The sequence below is a fragment of the Mastigoproctus giganteus genome, chromosome 4 (genome assembly GCF_048544385.1).
Source record: "Mastigoproctus giganteus isolate SK-2022 chromosome 4, ASM4854438v1, whole genome shotgun sequence".
Lineage (NCBI taxonomy): Eukaryota > Metazoa > Arthropoda > Arachnida > Uropygi > Thelyphonidae > Mastigoproctus > Mastigoproctus giganteus.
The window spans coordinates 49439171-49466030 of record NC_143578.1 but is presented as its reverse complement, the minus strand read 5'-3'; the positions used below and the strand labels follow the sequence as shown (position 1 = coordinate 49466030).

General features: G+C 35.6%; 1 protein-coding gene across 3 annotated transcripts in view; it reads right to left on the bottom strand.

Annotated features, from left to right (window-relative positions):
• The window catches only part of bur (GMP synthase burgundy), a 182154-nt gene extending 155933 nt beyond the window's left edge, over nucleotides 1-26221 (bottom strand). The window contains exon 1 of one of the 3 annotated variants that reach the window (XM_090372708.1): nucleotides 26132-26221. In XM_090372708.1, coding sequence (XP_090228834.1) covers nucleotides 26132-26134 — 3 coding nt within the window. In that variant the 5' untranslated portion in view covers nucleotides 26135-26221. Of the gene's footprint in view, nucleotides 1-25573; nucleotides 25755-26131 lie in introns of those variants that run through there. The other 2 variants (XM_090372709.1, XM_090372710.1) reach the window with 2 other exon arrangements.
• Between the last annotated feature and the right edge of the window lie 639 nt (nucleotides 26222-26860).

The window sequence follows — 26860 nt, the reverse complement described above, 5'->3', positions numbered from 1 at the left end:
TTTATTTTTCTTTTACGAAAAAGAAATTTTCATTCAAAGAAATTTAATAAATTGAGAGGTTATAACTAATTAATTTTTATACCTTATGTTATTTGTTATTTGGTTTTTAGGAGCATTAGCAACTAAGGCCATTTGCTCCGGGATATGCGGTGGTCATTCCCTGACCTTTCCGCATCCTCCTCCGTATTTGGTGGTGACAGGCTCGAACCCCGGTATAATCAAGAAGCGTGTGCTACGCACTGCTGCTGCTCCTTCCCACCTGGCTACGGAGGCGCTTTATACCTTATATAATGAATACTGTCAAGATTATATATAACATATGTTAACATTTAAATGATTTAAAGCAAAATCCATATCTTTTTGTAGAGACGAATGTCCATTAAAGCAGTATTTTAATTTCTTTAATTGATAATACTGGAAACAGTCCAAATCTGGGTATAATAAAACAAAAAAAAAAAAAAAAAAAAAAAAATTATTCAGAAAAAAATACTGGATGACTAGCAAAACTTTTTTAAATGAATTACAAATGTTTGTATATATACCTGTTCCGTTTTTGAACGAAAACATAAATCACATATTATTAATGTCAGAATGGCTAAAATGATGCAAGAACTTTTTCTTCATCTATAAAAAAAAAAAAAAAAAACCCTCACTCCTCATTTCTCCACTACCAAATAACAGCCAATCAATTCTGCTTCAACTAGAACATGCTGCCTAAAGATAAAACTCACGAGATCTTGTCTTCTGTTACTCCTGAGATTTGTGGTTTTTGTCTCTTCTGCAAGTGAGAATATACCTCCCTCCATTTCTTTCACTAATCAATCCTCTTTCAAGATCTCATGCACCTCAATTAAATTCTACACCCACCCACCTAACCACAAGGTGTTTAGTTTATAAGTTCAAACTTAGAAACTAATGCACCTTCTAAGCCATTCTTCATATGAGCATCAATTAGCACCCCACACCAATCTGATCAATTTTCATTGAACCCTCTCTAGAAGTTTTTTGTAGGTATGGTCTCCAAATACTCTCATCACTATCATATACAGATAGACAATCATATCTTTCTCTCTAGTTGCAAATCCAATAAATCACAAACAGGACACCATGTGCTTTTCTAGCTGCCTCTTTACATAGCATTGTAAATTTCATATATGACTGCACCATAATCCCTAATTCACCTATTTTTTGTCCTGAATCATTTTTAACTCTTCTTCTCCTAGTTTATAAAGTCAGGAGAATTTCTGTTGTTCCAGATGCAAAATGTCACGTTTAGAAGCATTACACTTTAACTGCCATATCTGCAACTGATACAAGTAATTTTTCGAAGCAACGTGGTCTAGTTCTGGTTATTAACCACACTTTCAAATCAGTAAACCTTGACAACTTCCCTTTTAATCCATCCTTTGACAATGTTCATAAAGAAAAAGAGAAATGAAGTGGTGGTACAGAACTGCTACACTGGTCAACCATGAGTGGTGTCCATCCATTAATGAAAACCCTGTCTCCTTTTAACCCCCCCCAAATCCAACATATGATCTTACAAGTAATCGTTTGTTATTTGGTTTTTAGGAGCATTAGCAACTAAGGCCATATTGCTGCGGGGATATGCGGTGGTCATTCCCTGACCTTTCAGCATCCTCTGTATTTGGTGGCTCACTGGCTCAAACCCCTGTCTAATCAAGAAGCGTGTGCTATGCACTGCTGCTCCTGCCCACCTGGCTACAAAACGTGCCTTACAAGTAATCCTAATTTTTCCCAATTTATATAAAAGCCTTTCATGTGAAACTGTATCAAAAGCTTTACAGAAGCAAAGTAAATAATGTTGAAGTTGTTTCTCGCATCCAACTGTATTATGACTTCATAATAATAAACTATATTGGTTAGGTAAAACTTTTCCTTCACAAACAAATGATATGATCCATTAAAGATACTTATATGAAAAAAAAATTTAATGGAATAATTCCAATTCATTTATTACTAATGCTGTTTATTGCTTGTAGATATATTTTATAGCTGATGACAGATCTGATTTTCAACCAGAACAACATGCAACTCAGCATGTGATTGCATGTAGACATGATAAACCATAAAAACTAGTAATATTATGACAAAAGTGGTATATGTACTAAAATAAGAGATCATGGTGGTCAAGTATTACTATGAAGTAGCATCATGGCATAGAAGTCACAGAATTTATTCATTAAGCAATCAATGAAGCAAATATATAGGATCAAAAACTAATAAAAGGAAATGTAACTTTCTTGGATAGTTTGTTATGCAACAGAATTGTTTATCTAATTTAAGTTTATCTTGCCAACAGTAATAAGTACTTGGCAAACTATTCACAACTCATATCATGAATTACAACACAAAAGATGATTTATTGGGAAAATTTATAAACAATGAATAAAAAATAAATAAATATGAATACATAATTAAAATTATCCAAATATGGGTACACAAAAAATTATTCCATAACAAACAAAAAAAAAAAAAAAAAAAAGGAACTAAACCTTTTTAAATGATTTTTAAATGTTTTCAATATTTTCTTGAAAGAGCCAAAACATAACAGTATGAGTATAACATGGCTGCTTCAATTAAAGCAGTCATATGATATATTATCTTTCTTGATCATATTAGAAAAAATGGTCCAAAATCAGCACCTTTTGGACTTTATTTTTCGGATATGGTCATGTCAGTTGTACTGAAATAAACTTTGTTTATAAAATTGCTTTCCATGCATTTAATTTGGCTGATGACAATAAGGAATGAGTTTATGAAATAGCTCTACCATTTCATTTTTCTTCATGTAATACTTGAGTAACAGTGGCTGGTTGTGGTTCTAGATAAATGCACATTCCAAGAGTAACTGTTGTGCTTCTTTTTAGCAGCAATAAAACAGTTACAATAAACGTGCAAGCTCATCTGGGTCTGGCCATACAGATTATAAATGGAAATTCATTTCTTTTTTTTTTTTTATCAGCTAGACTTTTCAAACAGTATCTGCATAAGAAAACCATGATCTTCAGAGGAAAAAAAAAAAAAAAAAAAAAACAGCCTTTTCCTAAGTCAAGAATAAGGGTTAAAAACATTGGTTATTTTGTAAAATATAATTTTTGAATAAAAGTTTTCTCTTTAACCTGATATCTTTTCTTAATTCATTAATAACAAGAAAAATGAATATGCATTTATAGCATTAACTCAGGTTTATCTTATATGTATGGTGGCAATGCTGTAGTTCATTAGTGTTTATATTTTCAATAGTCAAACATATAGCTAATACCATTTTTCATTTCAAAGATAATCAAGGGATACTTATCTGCAAAGAACCCCATACAAGAAAAGTTACCTTATGATTGCAGGTTACAACAATAATAATTAGTGTTTCTTTCCACCCTTTATATTTAATGTTATGAAACTGACAGTTTAATAATGCCATTTTATGATAAACATATGTACTTAGAGATAAAGTTTGTAGCTAATGCAGTTGCAACAAATTTAGAAAATATGCTTTAGCAATACCTGCACTTTAATGATAGGATTTTATTGTACCAATATAATAGGAACACAGTACTTACCTTATTCTCTTAAATAGAACACATTTTTCTTAAATTCAATTAAAATCACCATTAAATCATACAGAAAACAACAACACACATACTAATTCGTCCTAAGACTGTGATATTGCTAGTTAGAGCAGTCATACAGTGTCAAGAACCCACTGTAAATAACACTTCTTGTAATTCACTATGCATAATAGTAAAGGCAGCAGGGTTTTATTTCAATGCTGACACTGAAATAATTTGAAATCTGTATGCATCTGTGTTGAATTTACATCTTGGGCATAATTCTCACATTAAAGCCAACACCATTATTCATGAGTCAACCTGAACTGCTATCATTTTATTACAAATAGCATCACCAAAAAAAATGTGAATTTGGTGATGATTATCCCATTATCCAATTTGTCTAAATCTCAGGGCACCATTACAACAGCTGATTTCAGATTTACTCTGAGACAACAGGCAGCCTCTATTAGCAAATGCATGCAATCTTTGAATAATGTACCGAGTCTATGTGAGCAGCAAAGAGGTGTATGAACAATAATATTTATTGTTCATACTTATTCATAATATTTATTTATGAACAATAATAAAGAACCGTGGAGTCTCCAGAGTTTGGTGTTCGGCCCATTGTTGTTTTCTATATTTATCAATGATACTGATGAAGGCATATCAGGATTAATGTTCAAGTTTGTAGATGATATGAAGGTTGGCAGGGTGTTAATGACAGTATGCTACTGCAATAGGATCTAGAAAAGTTAGGCAGATGGGCTGAGAAATGGGAACTGAAGTTTAACATTGATAAATGCAAAGCAATGCACATTGGCAACAGTAACCCCAGAGTAACAGACTAACTGTGGTACTGCATTTCCCACTGCAATCAGTGCATAGTGGAAAATGAAAGACTTGGTAGTAATCGTGTAGTCATATATGAAGTTCTCTGAGCAATGCAGATAGGCTGCCAGGACAGTTCATGTGATTTTGTTAATGATATACAGGAATTTTGTTAGCAGAGATAAGACAGTGATTATCCCATTGTATAAGGCAATGGTCAGGCCACATTTTGAGTACTGCATACAGGTTTGGAGGACTCATTTTGGAAGGATGTGGAGCTGCTGGAATGAATACAAAGAAGAGCAACAAGATTAGTGAGCAGAACAAAGGTGCTCTTACCAAGCAAGGCTTCAGTTCTGAAAATTGCAGCATTTAGAGATTAGGCACCTGCAGGGTGATTTGATTGAGGCGTTTAAGGCTTTGCATGGATTGAGCAAGCTCAATGCTGATGGGATTCTTCCACTTGCTCAGACCACACACAAGGGTGCACAAATTCAAATTGAACAAGGATGATTCCAGAATAAATGAGCAGTTTGCCTTTAGCCAATGGGTGATTGATTGTTGGAATAAACTTCGAATTGTTGTCTTGGAAATTGATATATTAAATAAATTCAAGGAAGAACCAGACAAACTATTGGAGGGAATGAATAGGTAAAATGAGAGGTGTCATGGGTTTTTTTTTCTTTTTTTCTTTTGTTTGGCTGTTGCTGTATAAGCAAAATTTTTTGCATCATTTGCCACTGCTAATGCTAATAAACTTCCATTAAACATAATAAAAGTTAAGTGTACTTTTTGATAAATTGCAGATTCGGCTTTTTTTTTTTTTTGGTGATGTTTATATAATATTTAAAGACTAAATGCAAAGGCATAATTCCAAAAAAGTTTAAATTAACTATATAATATCAGTGTAGATACACCATAGTTAACCCATAAAATTAAACTAAGCATGAAGTGTAATGGCATCGTTTTAATTATATCTCATATTGTGGCTACCTTCACAATGAGATACCAGGTATTGCACAACTTCGAATAAGTAATGTTTCTCTAGTAGAGAAGACCACTGTTATTTATTCTCAGTAGGCACCACCACCCAGACAGCACCATTTCAAAGCTTGTTTTTTTGTATATGTGTGGGATAATAATTCTATTATCCACTTGTCCCTATTAGATTAAAGAAAAGCAAAAAGTAGAGTGAAAGTTATAATAGGAGAGGAAGAAGAAAAGAAACAGTGTAGAAGAATGAAAGGGACAGTAATTCCTTCAACTAACATCACTCAAAAACTCCTTCAATAGGCAACACTTCCCCAGTGGGGAAGACTATTGTTATCTCTATTCTCGGAAACTCCGTGAATATCAGGCTCCCTCTCTGGTGACTGTTTCAAAGTTTGTTGGCCTTTCTGTGATGGGTGGGCAGGTACCCTGGTAATGCAAATATGCCATCACAGTTGCGAAGTTAATTCCACAATATGAGAGATGCTAAATGTTAGCATTAGCAAAATCACATGATGCAAGAAAGCAAGCTTATATAGCATCAGCCAAAAAAAAAGAAAAAAAAGAAAAAACCCTTCTCATTTCACCCATCCACTTGCTCCAAATGTTTGTCTAGTTCTGCCTTGAATCTATTTAAGCTATCAATTTCTACAATGACAGATGGAAGTTTGTTCCAGCAATCAACCACCCACTGGCTAAAGGCAAACTTCCGCACATCTAGCCTATAACTGTCTTTCCTCAATTTGAATTTATGCCCTCTCAGGTGATTATTCTGAGCAAAAGGAAGAATCCCATCAGCATTGAGCATGCTCAATCAATTCAAGGCTTTATACAACTCAATTACCTCGCAGGTGCCTAGTCTCCACACACTGTAATTTGCAAATCTTAAACATTTCTTTTTAAGAGCAACCGTTTCTCCATTCACTAATCTTGTTGCCCTTCTCTGTACTCGTTCCAGCAGCTCTACATCCTTCTTAAAATGAGGCCTCCGGACCTGTAAACAGTACTCAAGGTGTGTCCTGACTATTCCCTTATACGATGGGATAATCACTGCCTTATGTCTGCTAACAAAATTCCTGTATATCATTGACAAGACACCATGAGCAACTCTTGCAGACTGTCTGCACTGCTCAGAAAACTTCATATCTGCTTGCACAATTACTCCCATGTTCTTTTCATTCTCTACCACTGCCAGTGTAGTACCACACAGTTGATACGTTACTCTGGGGTTACTGCTTCCCATATGCAGTACTTTACATTTGTTAATGCTAAACTTCAGTTGCCACCTCTCAGCCCATCTGTTCGACTTTTCTAGATCCTGTTGCAGTATCGTATTGTCAGTGCCATTAACAACCCTGCCGACCTTCATATCGCCTGCAAACTTGGACATTAAGCCTGATATACTATCATCAAAATAAATACAGAAAACAACAATGGACCCAACACTGACCCCTGGAGGACTCCACTAATAACATTAGTCCACGAAGAGCAGTGTCCACTGATTACCACTCTCTGTCTTCTCCCACTCAACCATTCCTTTATCCATAGCAGCAATTTGCATATAATGCCACACTGCTCCAATTTGTGCAGAAGTCTTCCACGTGCAACGGTATCAAAAGCCTTTATAAGATACAAATATATGACATTAAAATTATTCTTTGCATCCAGTTACTTTGTGACCACATCATAGTATCCAATCAAATTGGTCAGACAAGACTTCCCTTTAACAAACCCATGCTGTGTCCGAGCTATAATTGATGTCTTGTCTAGATCAGTGGTTCTCAACAGTGACCATGCCTTATTTCTGAGGGGCCACAGGTAAAAGTTGTAAAATTTGGGACATGGAAACTGTTAAGTGGGCCATGAAAAGTTCACTTCTGAAATAAAATTATTACTAATATAAAAAAGAAATTAGTGAGATTCTTGTGGATCTCACTAAACTAACGGACAATAATATTATTGTACTGTAATATTTTTATTAGGAGCATAATTGTATATTGTAAATAAACAAAACATTAAATGAGTAAAAATTTATTACAAATAAAGATTGTAGTTAATAAACCCCATTTTTATTAATATTCCTTATGCAGTATTATAAACAAATAATACATGTTAAAAAATAAAAAGCACGGATGATAAAGTACATATTTACAGTATTATAAATATTACATTTATTATAATTAAACAATATGAGGTGTGGGGCCACAGAGGTGAATGAAACTTGGAAGTGGGCCACAAGCAAAAAAAGGTTGAGAACCACTGGTCTAGATGATCCTACAGTACTTCTTTAACCAATGCCTCCATTAATTTCCCTGGAACAGAAGTTAAACTAACAGGTCTGTAATTACTTGCGTCACCCTTTGATCCTCCTTTGTGAATTGGTGTCACATTTGCACATCTCCAGTCCATGGGTACCTCCCCCGAGTCCAAGGAAGCTCTCATAATTATGGCCAAGGGTTTGCTTACTTCCTTTGGTGCCTCCTTTAATATAACTGGATAGATCCCATCCACCCCAGGTGCCTTTTTTATGTTTATCTTCAACAATTTCTCCTCCACTTTGCTCTCAGTTATTACAAAATCATCTAGCTCACTGACAGAGTTTAATTCACCTCTGGCATTCCCCTCCCTGAATAATTTAGACTAATTGAACAAGGCAAAATTCCATATGGTTGTAAATTAACTATATAATATCAGTGTAGATACACCATAGTTAACCCATAAAATTAAACTATGTGTGTAGTGTAAAGGCATCGTTTTAATTATATCTCATATTGTTACTTATTCGAAGTAGTGCAATACCTGGTATCTCGTGAAGGTAGCCACAATATGAGATATAATTAAAATGATGCTTTTATACTACATACGTAGTTTAATTTTATGCGTTAACTGTTGTGTATCTACACCAATATTATTGGTTAATTTAAACCCATATGGAATTATGCTTTGTGCATTTAGTCTTTAAATACAATATCATTGTGTTCACCATTTGGCATCTCTCATATTGTGGAATTAACTTTGCAACTGTGATGGCATGTTTGCATTACCAGGGTACCTGCCCACCCACTGATGAAAGGCCAACAAGCTTTGAAACGGTGCCGTCTCGGGAGCCTGATATTCATGGAGTTTCCAAGAATAGGTAACAACAGTCTTCTCTACTGGGGAAGCGTTGCCTATTCGAGGAGTTTTGAGTGATGTGAGTAACTATCCCTTTCCTCTTTTGACAGCATTTCTTCTTTTTCCTCTCCTACTATCACTTTCCTACACCTTTTTTTGCTTGCCTAAGTCTAATAGGGACAGTATGAGGATAACAGAGTATCTTATCCTATAACATTTTTCAAACAGTGCTTGTCTGGATGGTGGTGCTCACTGAGAATAAATAACAGTAGTCTTCTCTACTAGAGAAGCGTTACTTATTCGAAGTAGTGTAATACTTGGTATCTCATTGTGAAGGTAGCCACAATATGAGATATAATTAAAACAATGCTTTTATACTATATACATAGTTTAATTTTATGGGTTAACTGTGGTATATCTACACTGTTATTATATAATAAATAATATTAATAAGTTAGGTCAACTCATGATAATGGGGTTATAATACTCTTGGGAGTTACCCTCTAATGAGCACAAAAATGCTTGAAGGATGGTTAAAATGAATGACCCTCTCTCAACCTTCAATGTTAAAGAAATAAACACCTTGGTTGAATTCATGTTATATTCAACTGAATATAACACATTGAATTGCTTAGTGCTTTTATCTGTAATTACTGAGAGGAACACACACAAGAAAAATTTTAAAAAATTCCAAAAATAAATTTGGAAATTTAAAGCAGCCGGTCATTCAGTTTTATCTTCAATCCATTTTCCTTTGTGAGATTTTAGCTCTCCACATATTCATGATTTTAAGAATTATACAGTTAGATAAATGAAACAGTGGTCTAACACATATGAGGTGGAATACTATTTTTGAAAAGTATCTAATTCAAAATTTGTTTGTGCACAGTGAAGTTTTTTCTTTGTTTATTACTGATAACACCTTCTTCACCATTATAAACACACCAAAATAACAAATATGAATATTAACTGTCATCCCTTTTTTGATGTTAAATTATTGAACGCTGTATTTACGGGGTCATCAGGAAGGGATATAAAAGCTTTGAATGCCTACAGTTCTTGAAATATGGGCTGGTACTGGTGAGTCGGGTGTCATTAAACATGGGAGGTTTTTTTTTTACTGGTTAGTAGCCCTTGCATGTAGGACAGTGGTTATGATCACCATTCCAATATTTCTGGTGTAGACTTTCCTTGATGGATGTCTGAATGTGCCTTCTCTATGATATTTGAAATCCTACTGGATCACAGATTGACACGAGGTTGGTTATTAAGATCAAAAATAAGGTTTTCTAAAATTTAGTGATTAATTCATTTAATCATGTGCCGCCACCAGCCAACATCCATTTCCTGTCCAACTTCAAACTCACAGAACCAACTTTTCATCTTCCTCGTTTATTCATTCAACTGCCATTTTCTGGAACAATCTTCCTTCATATATATTTCCTGAAAATTACAGTCTACAGAAGTTCAAGTCTAATATCAAATATCTTCTTTTGTCTTCCCAACCTCCAACACATGCACGGTACTAAGTACTATAGGTTCTAATACCTCTTGTGTTTGGGGTTTTCATTTTAAAAAATAATAATAAAAAATAAATAAAAAAAATAACCAGTAAATTTTCTTCCTAGAAATTATTTATTTATATCCATCATTTATATCATTTCATTCAATTTTTCTGTCAAAAGGAATAGTTGAGGAGGGGAGCGGGGAGAAGAATGCCTACATATGGATCTGACCTTGTATAACCCAAGCAATAAAAACACACATAACACCCTTTTATCCATTGCACTACTGGTTCAACTACTGGTAGCCTTGTGCTTATAATACCTTGATTTAATAATATCAATTAGCTATTTGTGCAAAAGTATCAATAACATTTACTATTATTTATTGGTATGTTCTGGAATATAATATTGGTATGTTATTCTGGAATTACTGCTGCCTATATGTAGCACATTGCATTTATCAATGTTAAACCATTTCCATTGTTATAAAGTAGGTGTGGCTAACCCATGGCACGTATGCTACTTGTGGTCTGTACAACTCTTATTAGTGGCTCACCTCCAAAAAAATTATGTAAAAAACATTATTTTGATGTAAAAATAATATAAGTTAAATAATAGATTAAAATTCAATGATTGGTTAATACATAAAAAAATTTATGATACATTTCTTCACGTTTTATACTTATAGGTCAGTTAGCTTTGGTCACATTTCTTTCTTTGAAAGTTAATAACTGACTAAGCCAATTTCAAAATAGTCTTGGTTAAAAAGTTTGCCCAGTAATGTAATCTTCCCTCTCACATTCTCTTCATTACAAGTTTTTAGCCTGAAATAAAGGAATTGCATATTGTTGCATTTATTTTCAACTTAGAGATAAGGAAGAAAGAGGATGTGGTATCAAATAAATTCATTTTGCATGCGCACAGTGCATTGGCATCAAAAAACTTTGACATGCACTGACATACAGTTTAAATCTTTTATTGCCAGTAATTATGACTAAGATTTCAGTGTGATGAAACCCTGATTTATCAGCTAATGTTTACTACCCATTAGCATTAATTTAGCACAAGTAAGTAGGAATGCCATTAAGTTTCTTATGACATTGATTATATGAGGATGAACGTTTCATCTAAATCTATATTAAATATATTTTACAAACGTAAAATTGTTTTAATTTTTTTAATACAAAGCATAAAATTCCTTTAAGTAATTAAAAACATTTAGTGGCACCAGTCATGGGGAGGAATATTGATTCTGTTAATTTTTGGAGCCGCCTCTAGGTAGCATGCAATGTATTTCCAACATGTGGCTCACTGAAGGAAAGGGTTGGTGGTTCCACTTCATCATTCTGACTCTCCTCCACAACCTTCTGGGCATCTAGCTCTATTAACTCTTTGATTGTTGGCTCTTGACCACACGAATCAAGGAGATTTTCAACATCTCACTCAAGGTTCAGTTGATGGGCAAGACTGACAGTTGTATCCTCAAATGCTATTCATATCCATTGCCTTGATTTGGTCCCAAGTTGCTGTAATTTTTTTTTTTTTTTTGGATCATAAATGTTCAGGAATTTAAGGTCATGCCACCTCTGACTATAGCTCAGAAAACTTGAACAAATGTCCAGCACAGACAGTATGCCATGAAATATGCTAAAATTCTCAGATCTATTGGTTGCAGCACTGAGGACTCCAAAGGACATCTATCAGAATAGATGGTATGCTTCATTTCTCAAATATTAATTCAGTGCCCAAACTTTTTTTTTATGACATTTCATATTGCTATTTATTTAAAATGCATAGATTTTAATTAAACAGTACTTTTTATTTTAAGTGAATAGCAGATAAATAATGTATAGTATATTGCTATTTGTTTAAAATGGTATCCATTTTAAATAAATAGCCATATACTTCTTCACTGGAGCAGTATTTTTTATTTGAAGTGCTTAATGCAATATTTGATTGCTGCACTTAGTCGCAAATGTTGCAATTGATATTTAACTTTCCTGTGAAATTGGTATTTATTATGGAACATTTCAATCATTTTTAACACAAAATTTGGGAATATAATGCATCAGTCAAGTTTGTGCTTTGCCTCTTTTATTTGGGTTTTGCATCAGCAATAGGCCATATTGCACCATAAGTAGCAAACTTAGTTTGCTCACTGCTATATACAGACTGATGCCATGCCCTACTTTTATGGCTCTGTTTTACAGATATAGATAATTCAGGGAACGTTCATATTTAACAGTGAATAAACGGTACACATTAAAATAAATTAATTTGGTTAATTAAGTTTTAAGGAAAGAAAATCTATAAATTAACAAATAAATTTAACAATGGCACACCAAATTAGTAAAAGATATAAATTTGTAGAATGCTATTTAATAAAATTAAAATAGCATCTAAGCTAGTGGTTTTCAACCAGGGTGCCACAACATTCCAGGAGTGCCACGTAATTTGGGTTTTCAAAAACTTTTTTTTTAAAATTTATATACAGTATTTATTTCATTATAAAAAGGTGTATGGTATCTTTTTAATTTTATGGTGACTATAACTGATATATATATATATATATATATATATAATTTGTATTATGAATTGTAACTTTGTTTATAGTTATATTATTGTAATAACTATCATATAACGTATTTTTTAATATTAGATTTAGTATATATATATATATGTACGTATGTATACTAAATCTCTGTACACACACACACATATATATATATATATATACATACACACACACACACACACACATAAACAGAATCGGATCTAACTGACAGAAAATTGAGTAGGAGTGCCACAAAATAAAATAAATTACTTAAGGAATCCGTTATTAAAAAAAAGGTCGAAAACTACTGATCTAAGCAATAATCATATCTTCCAAGTAATCCTAATTAAGATAGCTAAAATCATTCTACTGGAGAAATACAACATTTCAATGAAATGTAGTACATTACACAGATAAAATCATGCAACCCTGAAAGAGTGCAACAGATTTTTAAACTTTGTTTCACAACTTAATCTACTTGTCACGAAATGCATCACTTTTTGACTATTGGATTAGGTTTATATGTTAAGAAAACAGGCTCCCAAGGCCATATTACTTTTTTTAATACCTGGCAGATTTTTAACACCTGATGTGTTTTCACTAATTGATGAGAATTGGCAATAAACACAGCATACAGCAACTCAGTTCAGTGTCTGATTATCCAACCACACACAGAATGCAGTCAACAAAACTTATTGCGAGGCAGGATAATACAATGGCATATGGGGACACCCTTTTCTTTTGTTATTAATATTAGTAGTAGCAAATTATGCAAGAAAGCAAGCTTATACAGCAACAACCAAAAAATAAAAAATTCCCTTTTTCACCTATCAATCCCTTCCAATAGTTTGTCTAGCTTTTCCTAGAATTTACTCAAATTATCCATTTCCATGAAACAGATGGAAGACTGATCTCCAGCAAGATCAAGCTTCCATCTGTTTTGTGACCACCTGTCTGCTGAAGGCAAATTTCCATAATTGATCAATCCATTCAGAGCCTTAAACAACTCAATCAGATCACCTTGCAGGTGCCTAGTCTCTATATGCTGCAATTTGCAGAACTGAAGCCTTTCTTGTTAAGAGTGCCCCTCTGTTCCCCTCACCAGTCTCGTTGCCCTTCTCTGTACTCATTCTAGCAGCTCTACATGATTTCTAAAATGAGGTCTCCAGATCTGTATGCAGTACTCAAGATGTGGCCTGATCATTGCCTTATACAATGGGATAATTACCTCCTTATATCTGCTAACAAAATTCCTGTACATCGTTGACAAAACCCCGTGGGATGTCTTGCCAGCCTGTCTGCACTGCTCAAAGAACTTCATATCTGACTGCACAATTACTCCCAGTTCCTTTTCATTTTCCTAAGTTTAGTTCCATACAACTGGTACATTACTCTGGGATTACTGCTGCCCATATGCAGTACCTTACATTTGTCAATGTTAAACTTTAATTGCCATTTCTCACCCTATCTGCCTAATCTTTCTAAATCTTGCTGCAGCAACATACCTTCATTACTGTCATTAACCTGCCAACCTTTGTATCATCTGCAAACTTAGACATTAAGCCTGCTATACCTTCATCGCTATCATTAATAATACAGAAAAGAACAATGGGCATAGCACCAAACTGTGTGGAACTCCATTAATAACATTAGTCCATGAAGAGTAGTGTTCATTGATAACTACATCTTCTCCCACTAAACCATCCCTTTATTCATAACATTAACTTTACCATAATGCCACACTGCTTCAATTTGTACAGCAGCATTTTATGTGCAAAACAGTATCAAAACTGTCCTGAAATCCAAGTAGATGATATCAAAATTATTTTTTGCATCCAGCTCCTTTGTCACTGCATCATAGTATCCATTAAAATTGGTCAGACAAGATTTCCCCTTAATGAACACATGCTGTGAATGAAGTATAACTGCACTCTTGTTTAGATGGTCCTGCACTACTTCTTTAATCAGTGACTCTTATTTTCTCTGGAAAGAAGTTAAGCTAACAGGTCTATAAAATTACTCATGTCACCCTTTGTGAACTGGTAATACCGCACATCTTACACAGGGACCACGTTGAATTCAAAGATGATCTCATAACTATGGCTAAGGGTTTTCTTACCTCCTTTGCTGCCTTCCTTAATATAACTGGATAGATCCCATTCACCCCAGGTGCCTTTTTCATGCTTAACTTCAATAATTTCTCTTCCATTTTCCCCTCAGAATCCACTTCTAGAATCCACTTCCCAAAAGAATTCCTCGTGTGTGAATGTAGATGCAAAATACCTATTCAGTTTGTCAGCAACCTGAGCAGGATCTTCAACAGTTAAACCACTGATATCAAGTGGACCAATAATTCATCCCCTTCCTTCTAGTGTTTACATAAGTAAAGAAATCTTTGATGTTTTTCTTTGCATCCTTTGCCAAAGATTTCTCATAATCTGCCTTGGCTTGCCTAACCTCCATTGTGACTTGATTGCAAACTAGTTTATATCTACCATAGGCTTTTGTATCACCTAATACTTTATATGCATCCCATACATTTTACTTTTCTTCCGTGCATCTCATTATATCAACTGACATCAATTTAGGCCTAAGGCATAAACAGTACAGTTATGGCTATATTATAATCATTTAAGAAATGTTTTGGGCCCTCCTTATGATTTGGGGCCTGGGTATGTTACATCCAGTGCATCCCTCCCTACCTGCATGGCTCTGTCACTAGGGCTGTTCTAATATATAACACATGGTCGGACCTTTATATAATGAAATCGATCATTCCCTTGAAAAAATTCATTGTAAAGAAATATGACCTTTTCAACAATGAAAAATACTGTAAATTCAATAACAATTAGCACAGTAAAAGACGGGAAAGAAGTGGGAATGAATAAATTTTCTAACACTTTAAAACAATTTATTAATACATACATATTAAGAAATGACTACTTACATGATGCCCGCAATTTATTAGTACACTTTTAAGAATTATGTATAAAATATTTGGTTGTTTTTTGTTGTACACTGGATTCTACTGTACACCATTCATAAAAATGATCGCATTTGTTTAAACTTTAAACATTCAGATATATTTTGTGTTACATTTTCTTCCCACTGAAGGCCTCGAAGCAGAGTTTCAAATGCTGATAAATTTGTTTGGAAGATTTAATATTGCCCTCATTTTCATCCAACTCATTAGCATTAGCATTAATAGAGGCATTTGATGCAAGAAAGCAAGCTTATGCAGCATCAGCCAAAAATAAATAAATAAATAAAAAATAACCACTTCCGCTTCACCCCTCTGTTCATTCGAAATACCTGTCCAGCTGAGCCTTAAACTTATTTAGGCTATCAACTTCCACGACAAGGGATGGAAGTCCGTTTCACTAACCAACCACCCGCTAGCTAAAGGCAAATTTCCGCACGTCTATCCTACATCTGTCTTTCCTCAATTTGAATTTATGCCCTCTCAGGTGATTATTCTGAGCAAGAGGAAGAATCCCATCAGCATTGAGCATGCTCAAACCATTCAAGGCTTTATACACCTCTATCAGATCACCTCGTCAGTGCCTAGTCTCCAGACACTGTAATTTGCAAAACTTAAGCCTTTCTTCGTAAGAGCACCCCTTTGTTCCATTCACTAATCTTGTTGCCCTTCTCTGTACTCGTTCCAGCAGCTCTACATCCTTCTTGAAATGAGGCCTCCAGACCTGTATACAGTACTCTAGGTGTGGCCTGACCATTGCTTTATACAAGGGAATAATCACCTCCTTATCCCTGCTAGAAAAATTCCTATATATCATTGACAATACACCATGAGCTACTCTTGCAGCCCATCTGCACTGCTCAGAGAACTTCATATCTGCCTGCACAACCACCCCCAGGTCCCTTTCATTCTCTACCACTGTCAGTGTAGTACCACAGAGTTGATACGTTGCTCTGGGGTTGCTGTTTCCCCATATGTAGTACTTTACATTTGTCAATGTTAAACTTAATTTGCCACCTCTCAGCCCATCTGCTCAACCTCATCGTCGATATGATATTGTCACTAGTTCTTTAAATACTCTCCAAAACATTGGAGTCACTTGGATATTCAACTACTATGACATCATTATCAACTCCTAAAAATTCGTCAAGAACAATTTCTCCACTGATCAAACGCTGTTTGGAACTCTTTCCAAGATTGCACAATGTCTTCTAGTAGTTCATCCCTATCATCTCTGTTAATTAGCATTTTAGCAAAACCTGCTTTTGCGAAACAATTCTGAATCGTTGTTTCCGTCACATCTTGACTCCACACTTTCGCCAACTCTGATATGCATATCCACAAATCTATAACAAAATCTATAGGTTGGTTGGTTTCTATTCTCAGTATAATTTTTTTCAGCATTTGCCTTCGGTAGTGCATTTTCAAACTCTTGATGCCTTAGTCCACTGGATGCAGTTAAGTGTAGGTTCTTGAGGATGTCACAGACATCCTCTCAGATATGCCAGACAAGCTGTACTGGCTACCTGGGAGTCTAAAACGCTGATGGAACTGATATTCGGGTGACATTCAAGTCAAGTAGACACAATTTCGGCGAAGTCCGGACAGTCTGTGACAGCCAAATCCTCTGCTTGCACCTTCACGATGGTGTGACTGTTAGTAATCCTGGGTATAACCTCCATGCACAAGCACACTGTGGGTGACCATCCAGGTATGAACCAACGTAAACAGGGGTCATGGTGCTCACACCACATGGAGGAATGCTACCCCTCTGTGTTACCAGGCAATACTAGGTGGTAGATGACTCTCATCAACTGGTGCAATACCATAACTTTGCTTATTAGAGGCTTGAAGCGGTGGAACCCATGTTTAGTCACAAGAACTAAGTTCCGGTCAACCTTTCCCCACCTCTTCCATCATGCAGTATGACTGATAACTTTTGAGGTTATGACGAACATTATGGCGAGATCCAATCTTCCGTACATTTCAAGGGTACAGCTCTAAAACGGTATTCGCAGGCCAGCTGCTAGTTAGTACTCCGGATCGAACCTATTGGTAACTCTTTAGGAGGCTTCCAGAACAGCTAGTGTATAATCTTGCTAACTCTACTCTGCCAGATAGTCACTGGAGGGTATCTGAGTAGTGTGTATGTGGGGGACATTGTCGAGGTCACGTTATGTCAAGGATCTCGGTACATTCTTACCATGTTTACGCCATATCCAAAAATTTCATTAGTTCATATGGCATGTCCCCCCCACTTTTTCTTACTATTGAATACACCATTAATTGTCAAACTAATAGAGTAAGCTTATCTGCAAAAAGATCTAAACCTTCCAAACACTTCCTAGTTCATTTCACAAATATATGTGGTCTCAATTCTAATCTCAACGATGTCCATTTCCACTTGCAGTCTGCCAAACCCCATGAACTTTTTCTGACAGAATCTCAGTTATCGATTGATTCAACTACTGCTCATCTCAGTTGCCCAAATTATCTGCTGTATGATTCCTTTTGCCTCAAAGGTGGCACTTGTGCATATGTCCGTTCCGATATTCCCTGTCAGAGACTTGGTAATTTGGAATCTCGTCTTTTCAATCTTCTCTGGCTTAAAATCTCTCTACCTCACTGTGTAAAATTCTTCTGTTGTCTCTACCATTCTCCCAACTCCACTAATCACTTGGAGCTCTTTGACTTCCTCTCTTTGCAATTTGACTTTCTTCAGTCCAACTTTCCTAACAGTGAGGTAATTTTCCTTGGTGATTTTAATGTTAACAACTCCAGTCGGATTCCGTTTTCTAGTCACACCAACCCAGCTGGTCGAGATACCTCAAGATCACAACTTGGTGATTGTCTCTTCTCCAATGGAGCCTTTATTTCATGGCTATTCCCAACCTCAGTGTTTAGCATTACAAGAATGCAAAATGGAAGAACTTGCGAGATTTCTTTTCTTCTTTACCTTGGTGGGACTACTGCTTCGAAAATTCTTCTGATGTCAATGTTTGCTCAGATCGTGTCAGTAAAATTATTCTTGTAGGAATGGAATCCTTTATTCCACACTTCACTCTAAAATCTTGTCCTTATTTTAAAACTTGGATTTCCAATAAATGTGCTAAGGCTGTTCAAGAGAAGAATGTTGCATATCGTAATTGGCTTGTTTCCAATTCTTCAGTTTCATTTTCTGCCTACACCAAAGCTCGCAACAATTTTAAAGCAGTCATTAATCAGTCCAAACTAGATTTTGAACAGGCTAAGAGTAGAAAACTTGCTTCTTGCCCTAATGGTAGCCGAGCATTCTGGTCTCTTGCCAAAGTTTTTGGCCACAACTTTTGCCCATCTCTGCTCCCACCTCTATCAAAACCAGATGATTCTGTTGTCACTTCAGCCAAGGATAAAGCTGACCTACTAGCATCCCATTTCTCTTCCAAATCATGTATTAATAATCTTGGTAAAATACCTCCCACTATTCCCAACAAGCTCCATTCAATGCCTCCTGTGGTCTTCCATCAAAAGGATTTTGACGAATCTTGATGCTAAGAAAGCTTCAGGTCCTGATGGTATTTCTCCACTTGTTCTCAAAACCTGTGCTCCTGAACTTACTCCTGTTCTCTGCTGCCTTTTTTTCACTTTCTTATTCCAAAGGTGTGTTTCCTTCTACTTGGAAATTTGCTCATATCCAGCCAGTTCCTAAAAAATGGTGACAAGTCCCTCCCATCCAATTATCGTCCCATTGCAATTACTTCAACTCTTCCTAAAGTAATGGAGAAATCAATTAACTGCCAACTCTTAAACTACCTAGAAACCTTTCTCTTAAACTAATTAGAAGTCTGATCAATGATCGCCAGTATGGATTCCGTCCGTGTCGATCCACTGGTGATATTCTGGCTTATGTTACTCATTTATGGACAAAGTCAATGGAAAAGTTCGGTGAAACACAAGCAGTTGCTCTCGACATCTCAAAGGCTTTCGATCGTGTTTGCCATAAAGGTCTTCTAAACAAGCTTCCATCTTATGGTGTGCCAACTGTTTTTTGTAATTTGTTATTCAGTTTTCTCTCTGATCGCTCACTGAGGGTGATGGTAGATGGCTCTCTGTCTTTTAACTTCTCCACTAATGCTGGTGTCCCCCAAGGTTCAGTTCTTTCCGCCCTCTCTTTTCCTCTTGTATATTAATGACCTTCTTCCATTGACAGGAAATCCTATCCATAGTTTTGCCGATGATAGCACGTTGCATTCCACTTTCCATTTTGAAAACCTTGCTTAATCTGCTTCAACTTCTCGAATATCCACTACCAATTCCTTAAATGCCGATGTCCAGGTAATTCTACAGGTGGGGCAAAGACAACTTAGATGGTTTCAATCCTTCTAAAACTTAGTCTTGTCTTATATCTCGCAAAAAGGATTCTTCTGCTCCTGTGCTTATCTTTGGCGACACTCTAATTTCTAGGCAAAATGATATATCTCTTTTGGGGATTACCTGACTTCTAAGCTCTCTTGACACAAGCACATTACAAATATTGCTTCCTCTGCATCTAAAAAACTTGGTTTTCACTTTCACTCTCAGCGTTACTTTTCTTCCAAACAGCTGTTCACTCTGTACAAATTGCAAATCTGCCCTACCATGGAATATTGTTCCCACATCTGGGGTGGTGCCCCCAAAACTTCTCTCGGGCTTTTAGATTGCATTCAGAAGAGGGCAGTTAGGTTAATTAATGACTCCTCTCTAACAGAGTCTCTCCACACTCTGTCTCATAGATGTACTGTTTCTGCTGCATGCCTTTTCTATAGATACTTCCATGGGCACTGTTCTTCTGAATTGGCTTCTATAATTCCTGCTCTCTCTTTCAAAACAGTCGGAACATATGCCACCACCAGCCAACATCCATTTACTGTCCAACTTCAAACTCACAGAACCAACTTTTCATCTTCCTCATTTATTCATTCAACTGCCGTTTTCTGGAACAACCTTCCTTCATACGTATTTCCTGAAAATTACAGTCTACAGAAGTTCAAGTCTAATGTCAACAAATATCTTCTTTCGTCTTCTCAACCTCCAACCCAAGCACGGTACTAAGTATTATATGTTCTAATACCTCTCGTAGGTACCTCCGTAGCTAAGTGGGCAGGAGCAGCAGTGCGTAGCACACGCTTCTCGATTAGACCGGGGTTCGAGCCCGTGATCGCCAAATACGGAGGATGCGGAAAGGTCAGGGATCTTCCACCACATATCCCCGGAGCAATATGGCCTTAGTTGCTAATGCTCCTAAAAACCAAAACAACAACAATACCTCTCGTGTTTGGGGTTTTCATAAAAAAAAAAAAAAAAAAAGATGAATTATTCAAAAGGAAGAAAACAAGCTTCACACTTGCAAATTTCGAAATTACCAGGTGAAGGTGTGCAGGGCAGTTGTCGACAATCAATGCAATTTTTCTGTTTTCTTTTGTCATCTTTCTATCGAAATTTAAAATCCACTGCTCAAAAATTTCGCTTATCATTCAAGGTTTTTTGTTGTAGTCCAACTCTAACGACTTTACTCCTTTGAAACATCGGGATTGTTTACTTTTGCCAATCACCAAAAGTTCAGTTTTTCGTTACCAGCCATATTTGCAACCAAGAGTGTAATTCTCTCCTTACTATTTTTACCATCTGAACATTTATCACCTTTAAAAGTCAGTGTTTTGTTTGGCAAACATTTAAAAAACAGACATTTCATAAACGTTGAATTTCTCTTTGGACTCTAAGTCCTCCATAATTTTTTTTAAAAACTGTTTCTTTCCAATGGGTATAGTCTTCTTCGATTGCAACTACACTTTCATCAGAAATAACTTTTTCAAGTAAGCCATGACGCTGTTTAAATTTGTTCAGCCGACCAGGGCTGGCTTGGAATGTTTTGTGCCCCAGAAAACATGGGTACTCCATAGCCTTTTCTTTTATTAATGATATTGGCATGTTTTGGTCTCAAATCAACTTCATCCACTTAAAAACTGCTTCATCTACATCTTCCCAAAGGCATAATTTCACACACTTCTGACTGGTCCCATTTCCTCACAGTTTGAGAATTGAAACAGGGTTTTTCAGAATGGCTGACACACTATTGGTAGGAACATCAAATTTTAAAGTGATTTCTTTTTTTTTATTCTGCAATCTACACTACTAAGCACTTCCACTTTTTCATACTACACTCAAGGATTTCCTCTTAGACACTGTAAAGTTACTTGCACAGCAGTTAAAACAAAGCTGAAATCGGGGACCACCTGTAGCTACCATGTAAACAGAGGCGGGTGAAATTTAGTGAAAGTGTGGATGACTCATTTCTTCGAAACAACAGATGAAATTCCAAGATAAAGGAAAATTGCTCTCTCCTAATTCTCTAATAGGATGCTTAAGGTAAAAAAAAGGTTGACCAGAACCAATGCCCGTGTGGGGAATATGCCTTAATCTTTGCCAATGGCTGTGGACAACTGACAATCGGGATTTCTTGGCATAGTAGTGTATAAGTTGTATAGGTTTTACTTCTTTTTCAGCCACTGCTGACCCACTGCTGGGCAAAGGCCTCTCCTAAACTTCCATCTTTTTCTATCTCCTGCCAAGGTTGGCCAGTTTCCTCCTGCAGGGTTTTACAGGCACCATTAAATTGAAAAATGTTTTAGCTCTTAATTCGTGGAATTAAAGCCTTTAGCTATTAAAAGCTAAAGGGATTAATGCTTAATCCTTTTAGCTATTAATTTGTGCTTTCTACAGCATCAGCTTTTTGCCTAAAGACCAGAGGTCTCTCGAAATCAGTTTGTCATATGGAAATTCTTCGTTATATGAAAACTATTTTCAATGTAATGACCAAGGGGAAATCAAATTTTTTTCTATGTAGCGAAAATTCGCTACATAGAAAAATTCATTATATGGAAGTTCATTAAAGAGAGGTCCGACTGTATACATGTTATAACACATATTCCAAAATTTCATTTGTTTTATATCAAGTATTTTAGATGATCGATCACTTTTAGATCAATGCCCATAAAAGTTGAAGAATGCATCCTTCATAAGAGAAACTTTGAGGATGTAGTGGATACTCAATTTGTTCACTGCAGGCTCAATGGCACATTACTGTGTGCATAGCAATGACGAAGGTTCTATCTTGCCAACACCTCTGTAATATAATGCTCTTGTGTGTACTTTGAGGATAATCTTAGAGGAAGTAATTATCCCAATTCTATCCTCTGGATCTGCCCTTTCCTATATATACACAGGGTGATTCGGGCGAAATAGTAAATATTTCGGGAGGTTATTGTCTCGATTATTCCGAGTAAAAAAGTTAACATAAACACGTGTCCAATTCTCAATGGATACAGAGATAAAGCTGTTTGAAACTGGTGCGCACAGATCCCCGAATCAGATGTGACCAAGAAGCAGTTATAACCTGACGCTGTTTGGTGTTAGAAGTGTTGTTAAGAATGCCGCACATCTTCACAGATGCTGAATATGCTGATACAGTGTTTGTGTATGGTTTTTGTGGTGAAGTGCTACTGCTGGTACAGAACACCATTGACAGTTTCCTAACTGCAGAATACCGAATTCAAGAGCGTTTACACCAAACTGCGTGAGACTGGTACAGTTCCCAGCACTCATATTTCTTCTGAACATGCAAATGAACAAAATGTAGATGAATGCAGATGGTGATAGATGAAATAGAACACATTCTTCAGTCAGTAGAATGTAGTCTTACTATTAGCACATGAATTTCTACACATATCGGTGTTCCAAGAATATGGTGAACATGGCTTGTATCCATTTCACATACAGTGGGTGCAACACCTTCAACCAGGAGACAACGGCCAGCGATTGGAATTTTGTCGGTGGGTAAATACTAATTGCTGATTAATTCCATTAGTACTGTTCAGTGATGAAGCTACTTTCACCTGTGACGGTATCAACAACACCCGTAACTCTCATAGGTGGTCAGATGAAAATCCATACCACTGTAGAAACAAATTTTCAACATCATTTCTCTGTAAACGTGTAGTGCGGTATCATCGACAATCAGTTGATTGGGCCTGTTGTGTTACAAAATCATCTTAGAGGGCCCATTTACCTAGAATTTCTGCAAAACGAACTTCCCCTACTATTGGAGGATGTTCCCCTGGCTACGAGGATTGGTATGTACTTTCAGAATGACAGAGCTCCTGCACATTATACCTGTCTGGTGATACAATATATAAATCGAACTTTCCTTGAACAATAGTTCAGCCATGGTGGTCCCGTTCATTGGCCATCAAGGTCTCCAAGATTTCACTCCGTTAGATTTTTGTTTGTGGGGATGTACGAAAAGTGCAGTATACAAAGAAAAGATGAATACAAGAGACGAATTGCTCGCTCTCATTTTGGATACTGCTGCCCTCATAAAGGCATGCCAAGATGACCTCAGAAGAACAACACAAGAGTTGCAAATGCATTGGGGTTGGCGGTGGATTTTCGAACATTATTGTAAACTGTAAAAAAATTGTGAATTGTTGTATTTTGTATCGTTCAGAAAGTCAATAAATATAAACAATAAGTCATTTATTGTTCTTTAATACCTCTCATAATGGCTTTATGTGCTACAGTTTCAAACAGCTGTATCTCCGTATCCATTGAGAATTGGACACATGTTTATAAGAACTTTTTTACTCAGAATAATCGATACTATAACATCCTAAAATATTTACTATTCCTCCTGAATCACCCTGTATATATATAAATAACATTTCCACTACTGTATTCTAAAATAATTAGCATCATTCACACTTGTCTGCAACATTCAAACCTAAACTTTAAGCACTATTTTGCTTGCACACTGAATCAACTATAATTATTTATATCAGTGATGCTCACTGTATCTTTTTAAACACAGTATTTTCTAACATCATGATGCTAGATTTCCTTTCACAGGTGAATGTCAGTCATTAACTATTTTTTATAACTTTGTGCTAGAAAAAAAAAAAAAAAACGGAAATAAATAAATAAAAAGAAAGGTGCCTTATTTAAAGACAAATAACAGGCATAATAATGTTTAAACTTTTAATTTAACAGTTTGAATTGTAAAATTCAAACTCTTAAATTCTCCATATTATGGCAGATTAAGTAAACTGCAAATCAAAACAAATAAAAAACAATGTACTCTGTTTCTATAAATAAAGTAACTAACTCATACACAAAATAATAAATAAAATAATGAAATACAAAAACTGAAAAATACTTGGTGTGGCTTGTAACGGTAATATTGAATATTAAATGCCATTATTTATTTATGAGCGAGCAATTTTTATGGAATTCCAGCATATTATTCTTTGATTACTGACTTAGCAGGCTTGGCAAATCTGCTACTTGTGATTTTGCTACTGGAAATATCACTTCACTTCTGTTAGTACAATGATAAGAGAATACAAAAGTGACCAAGGCTCTCACGTGTTCTTATTTCTAAGATTATGTAGCACGTGAGTGCTGACCAAAATACTAGCCCCCCACACACCCCAACTTCCATAAACACACACAAAAACATTTTTAAATTAGTGACTAGACATCGGTGTCAACATCAGACAGCCATCAGCGTTAGTAACAACCCAGGCTAGCCTGTATATTCAAACACAATACTGTCATTTTGCAACACTCTGAAAAACAGTTTGTCATCTTTCCTAATAAATATATACATTCTATTTACATTCATTAAAAAACTACTGAAAATGTTACAATATACAGTGTTCCTTGTGTGAAACCTAAACCGAAGAAAATCAACGAAGTAATTCGTTGTGCATCAAAGCTTTTCTTCTTTCAATAATCAGATTTTTAATTATAACTGCATGATCAAAAGCATTGTGTTGTGAGTAATCATCATTCGAGCATGCTTCCATTGATAACAAAATGATTTAGTTATATTATCATTTTTAGAATACTGGAAATTCGAACCCACTTATGATTCCGCATTTGGCATTGAATTAATGAGGTATTAAGAGTACTCCTATTAAGAAGTACGCTGTAACACATTTCTAATTAATATACTCACGTAATATACACACGAAGAGAAAAGCAAGACTACCGTCTAGATGAAAATAGACCTTTTAAATCGCCACAGTTCTTACCGTAAGCAGCGATATTTTGCTCCAAAAGCAGTGATGACCACTGTGATCACTCAGATCCGCGCCGATCAAATCAGTAAGAATTACGCATGCGTCAAAAAATAGAGTTTCATCTCCATGAAGATAGCAAAGTGCCCTCTTCCATTAATATTGTTTTCTATCTAAGTTGCTGGGGTTTCTGGCTTATCGAATATAAAGAAATTTTCGATAAGCCACACAAAAGACATCTACTAGAACGTTACGCTTAGATAAATTAAAATTTTAATCGAGTAACAATTCCCATACCTAAAAATTTAACTGCATTATAATTAGAAAATCGTATTAAAAGCTGCAGAAACAAAAATAAAATCCATCATTTCAAGACAGTGGCGAGGTAGATTCGAGGGTTAAATAATCACATCAAATGTATTTTTTCAGAAAATTATAAGCAGTACATTTAATATTGCAGTTGAAATATCCACAAACAATTAAAAATATTTAAATACCATATTAATTTTGCTACAACAAAATGCAATAATTCAATAGCAAAACTACAAATTCTGGACTCCTCGCGAGATTCACAAACAGATTCCCATGACCTTTAACAATGATGCCGCAACAGCCCATGATGGCGGACTTTGCAGTGTGCTATTTTACATTATTTCCTAAGTTTTCTCTTTGTAAATTATATTATACATTTTATAATTTACCTTTAATTTAATAATAAACAAGCACCAGCATCCCAGGAAAACATGCTTCTTGAAATATTTCCAATGTTTTCGGAATTATAAAATGCTTTATCATTTATTTAATACTAGTACCAAAAATTTTGGTTTAGAGCCATAGTTTTCAAAATTTTAACTGGATTAGGTAGTTTGACCAATTTGATTGGATACTTGCCTGACTAATTTGATTGGATACTATGATGCAGTCACAAAAGAACTGGATGCAGGGAATAACTTTGATATTATATATTTGAATCTTAGAAAGGCTTTTGATACTTTTGCACATGGAAGACCGCTGCACAAATTGGAGCAGTGTGGCATGGGAGGCAAATTGCTGCTATGGGTAAAGGGATGGTTGAGTGGGAGAAGACAGAGAGTGGTCATCAATGGACACTGCTCATCGTGGACTAATGTTATTAGTGCAGTTCCTCAGGGTTCAGTGTTGGGTCCATTATTGTTTTCTGTATTTATAAATGATATTGATGATGGTATATCAAGCTTAATGTCCAA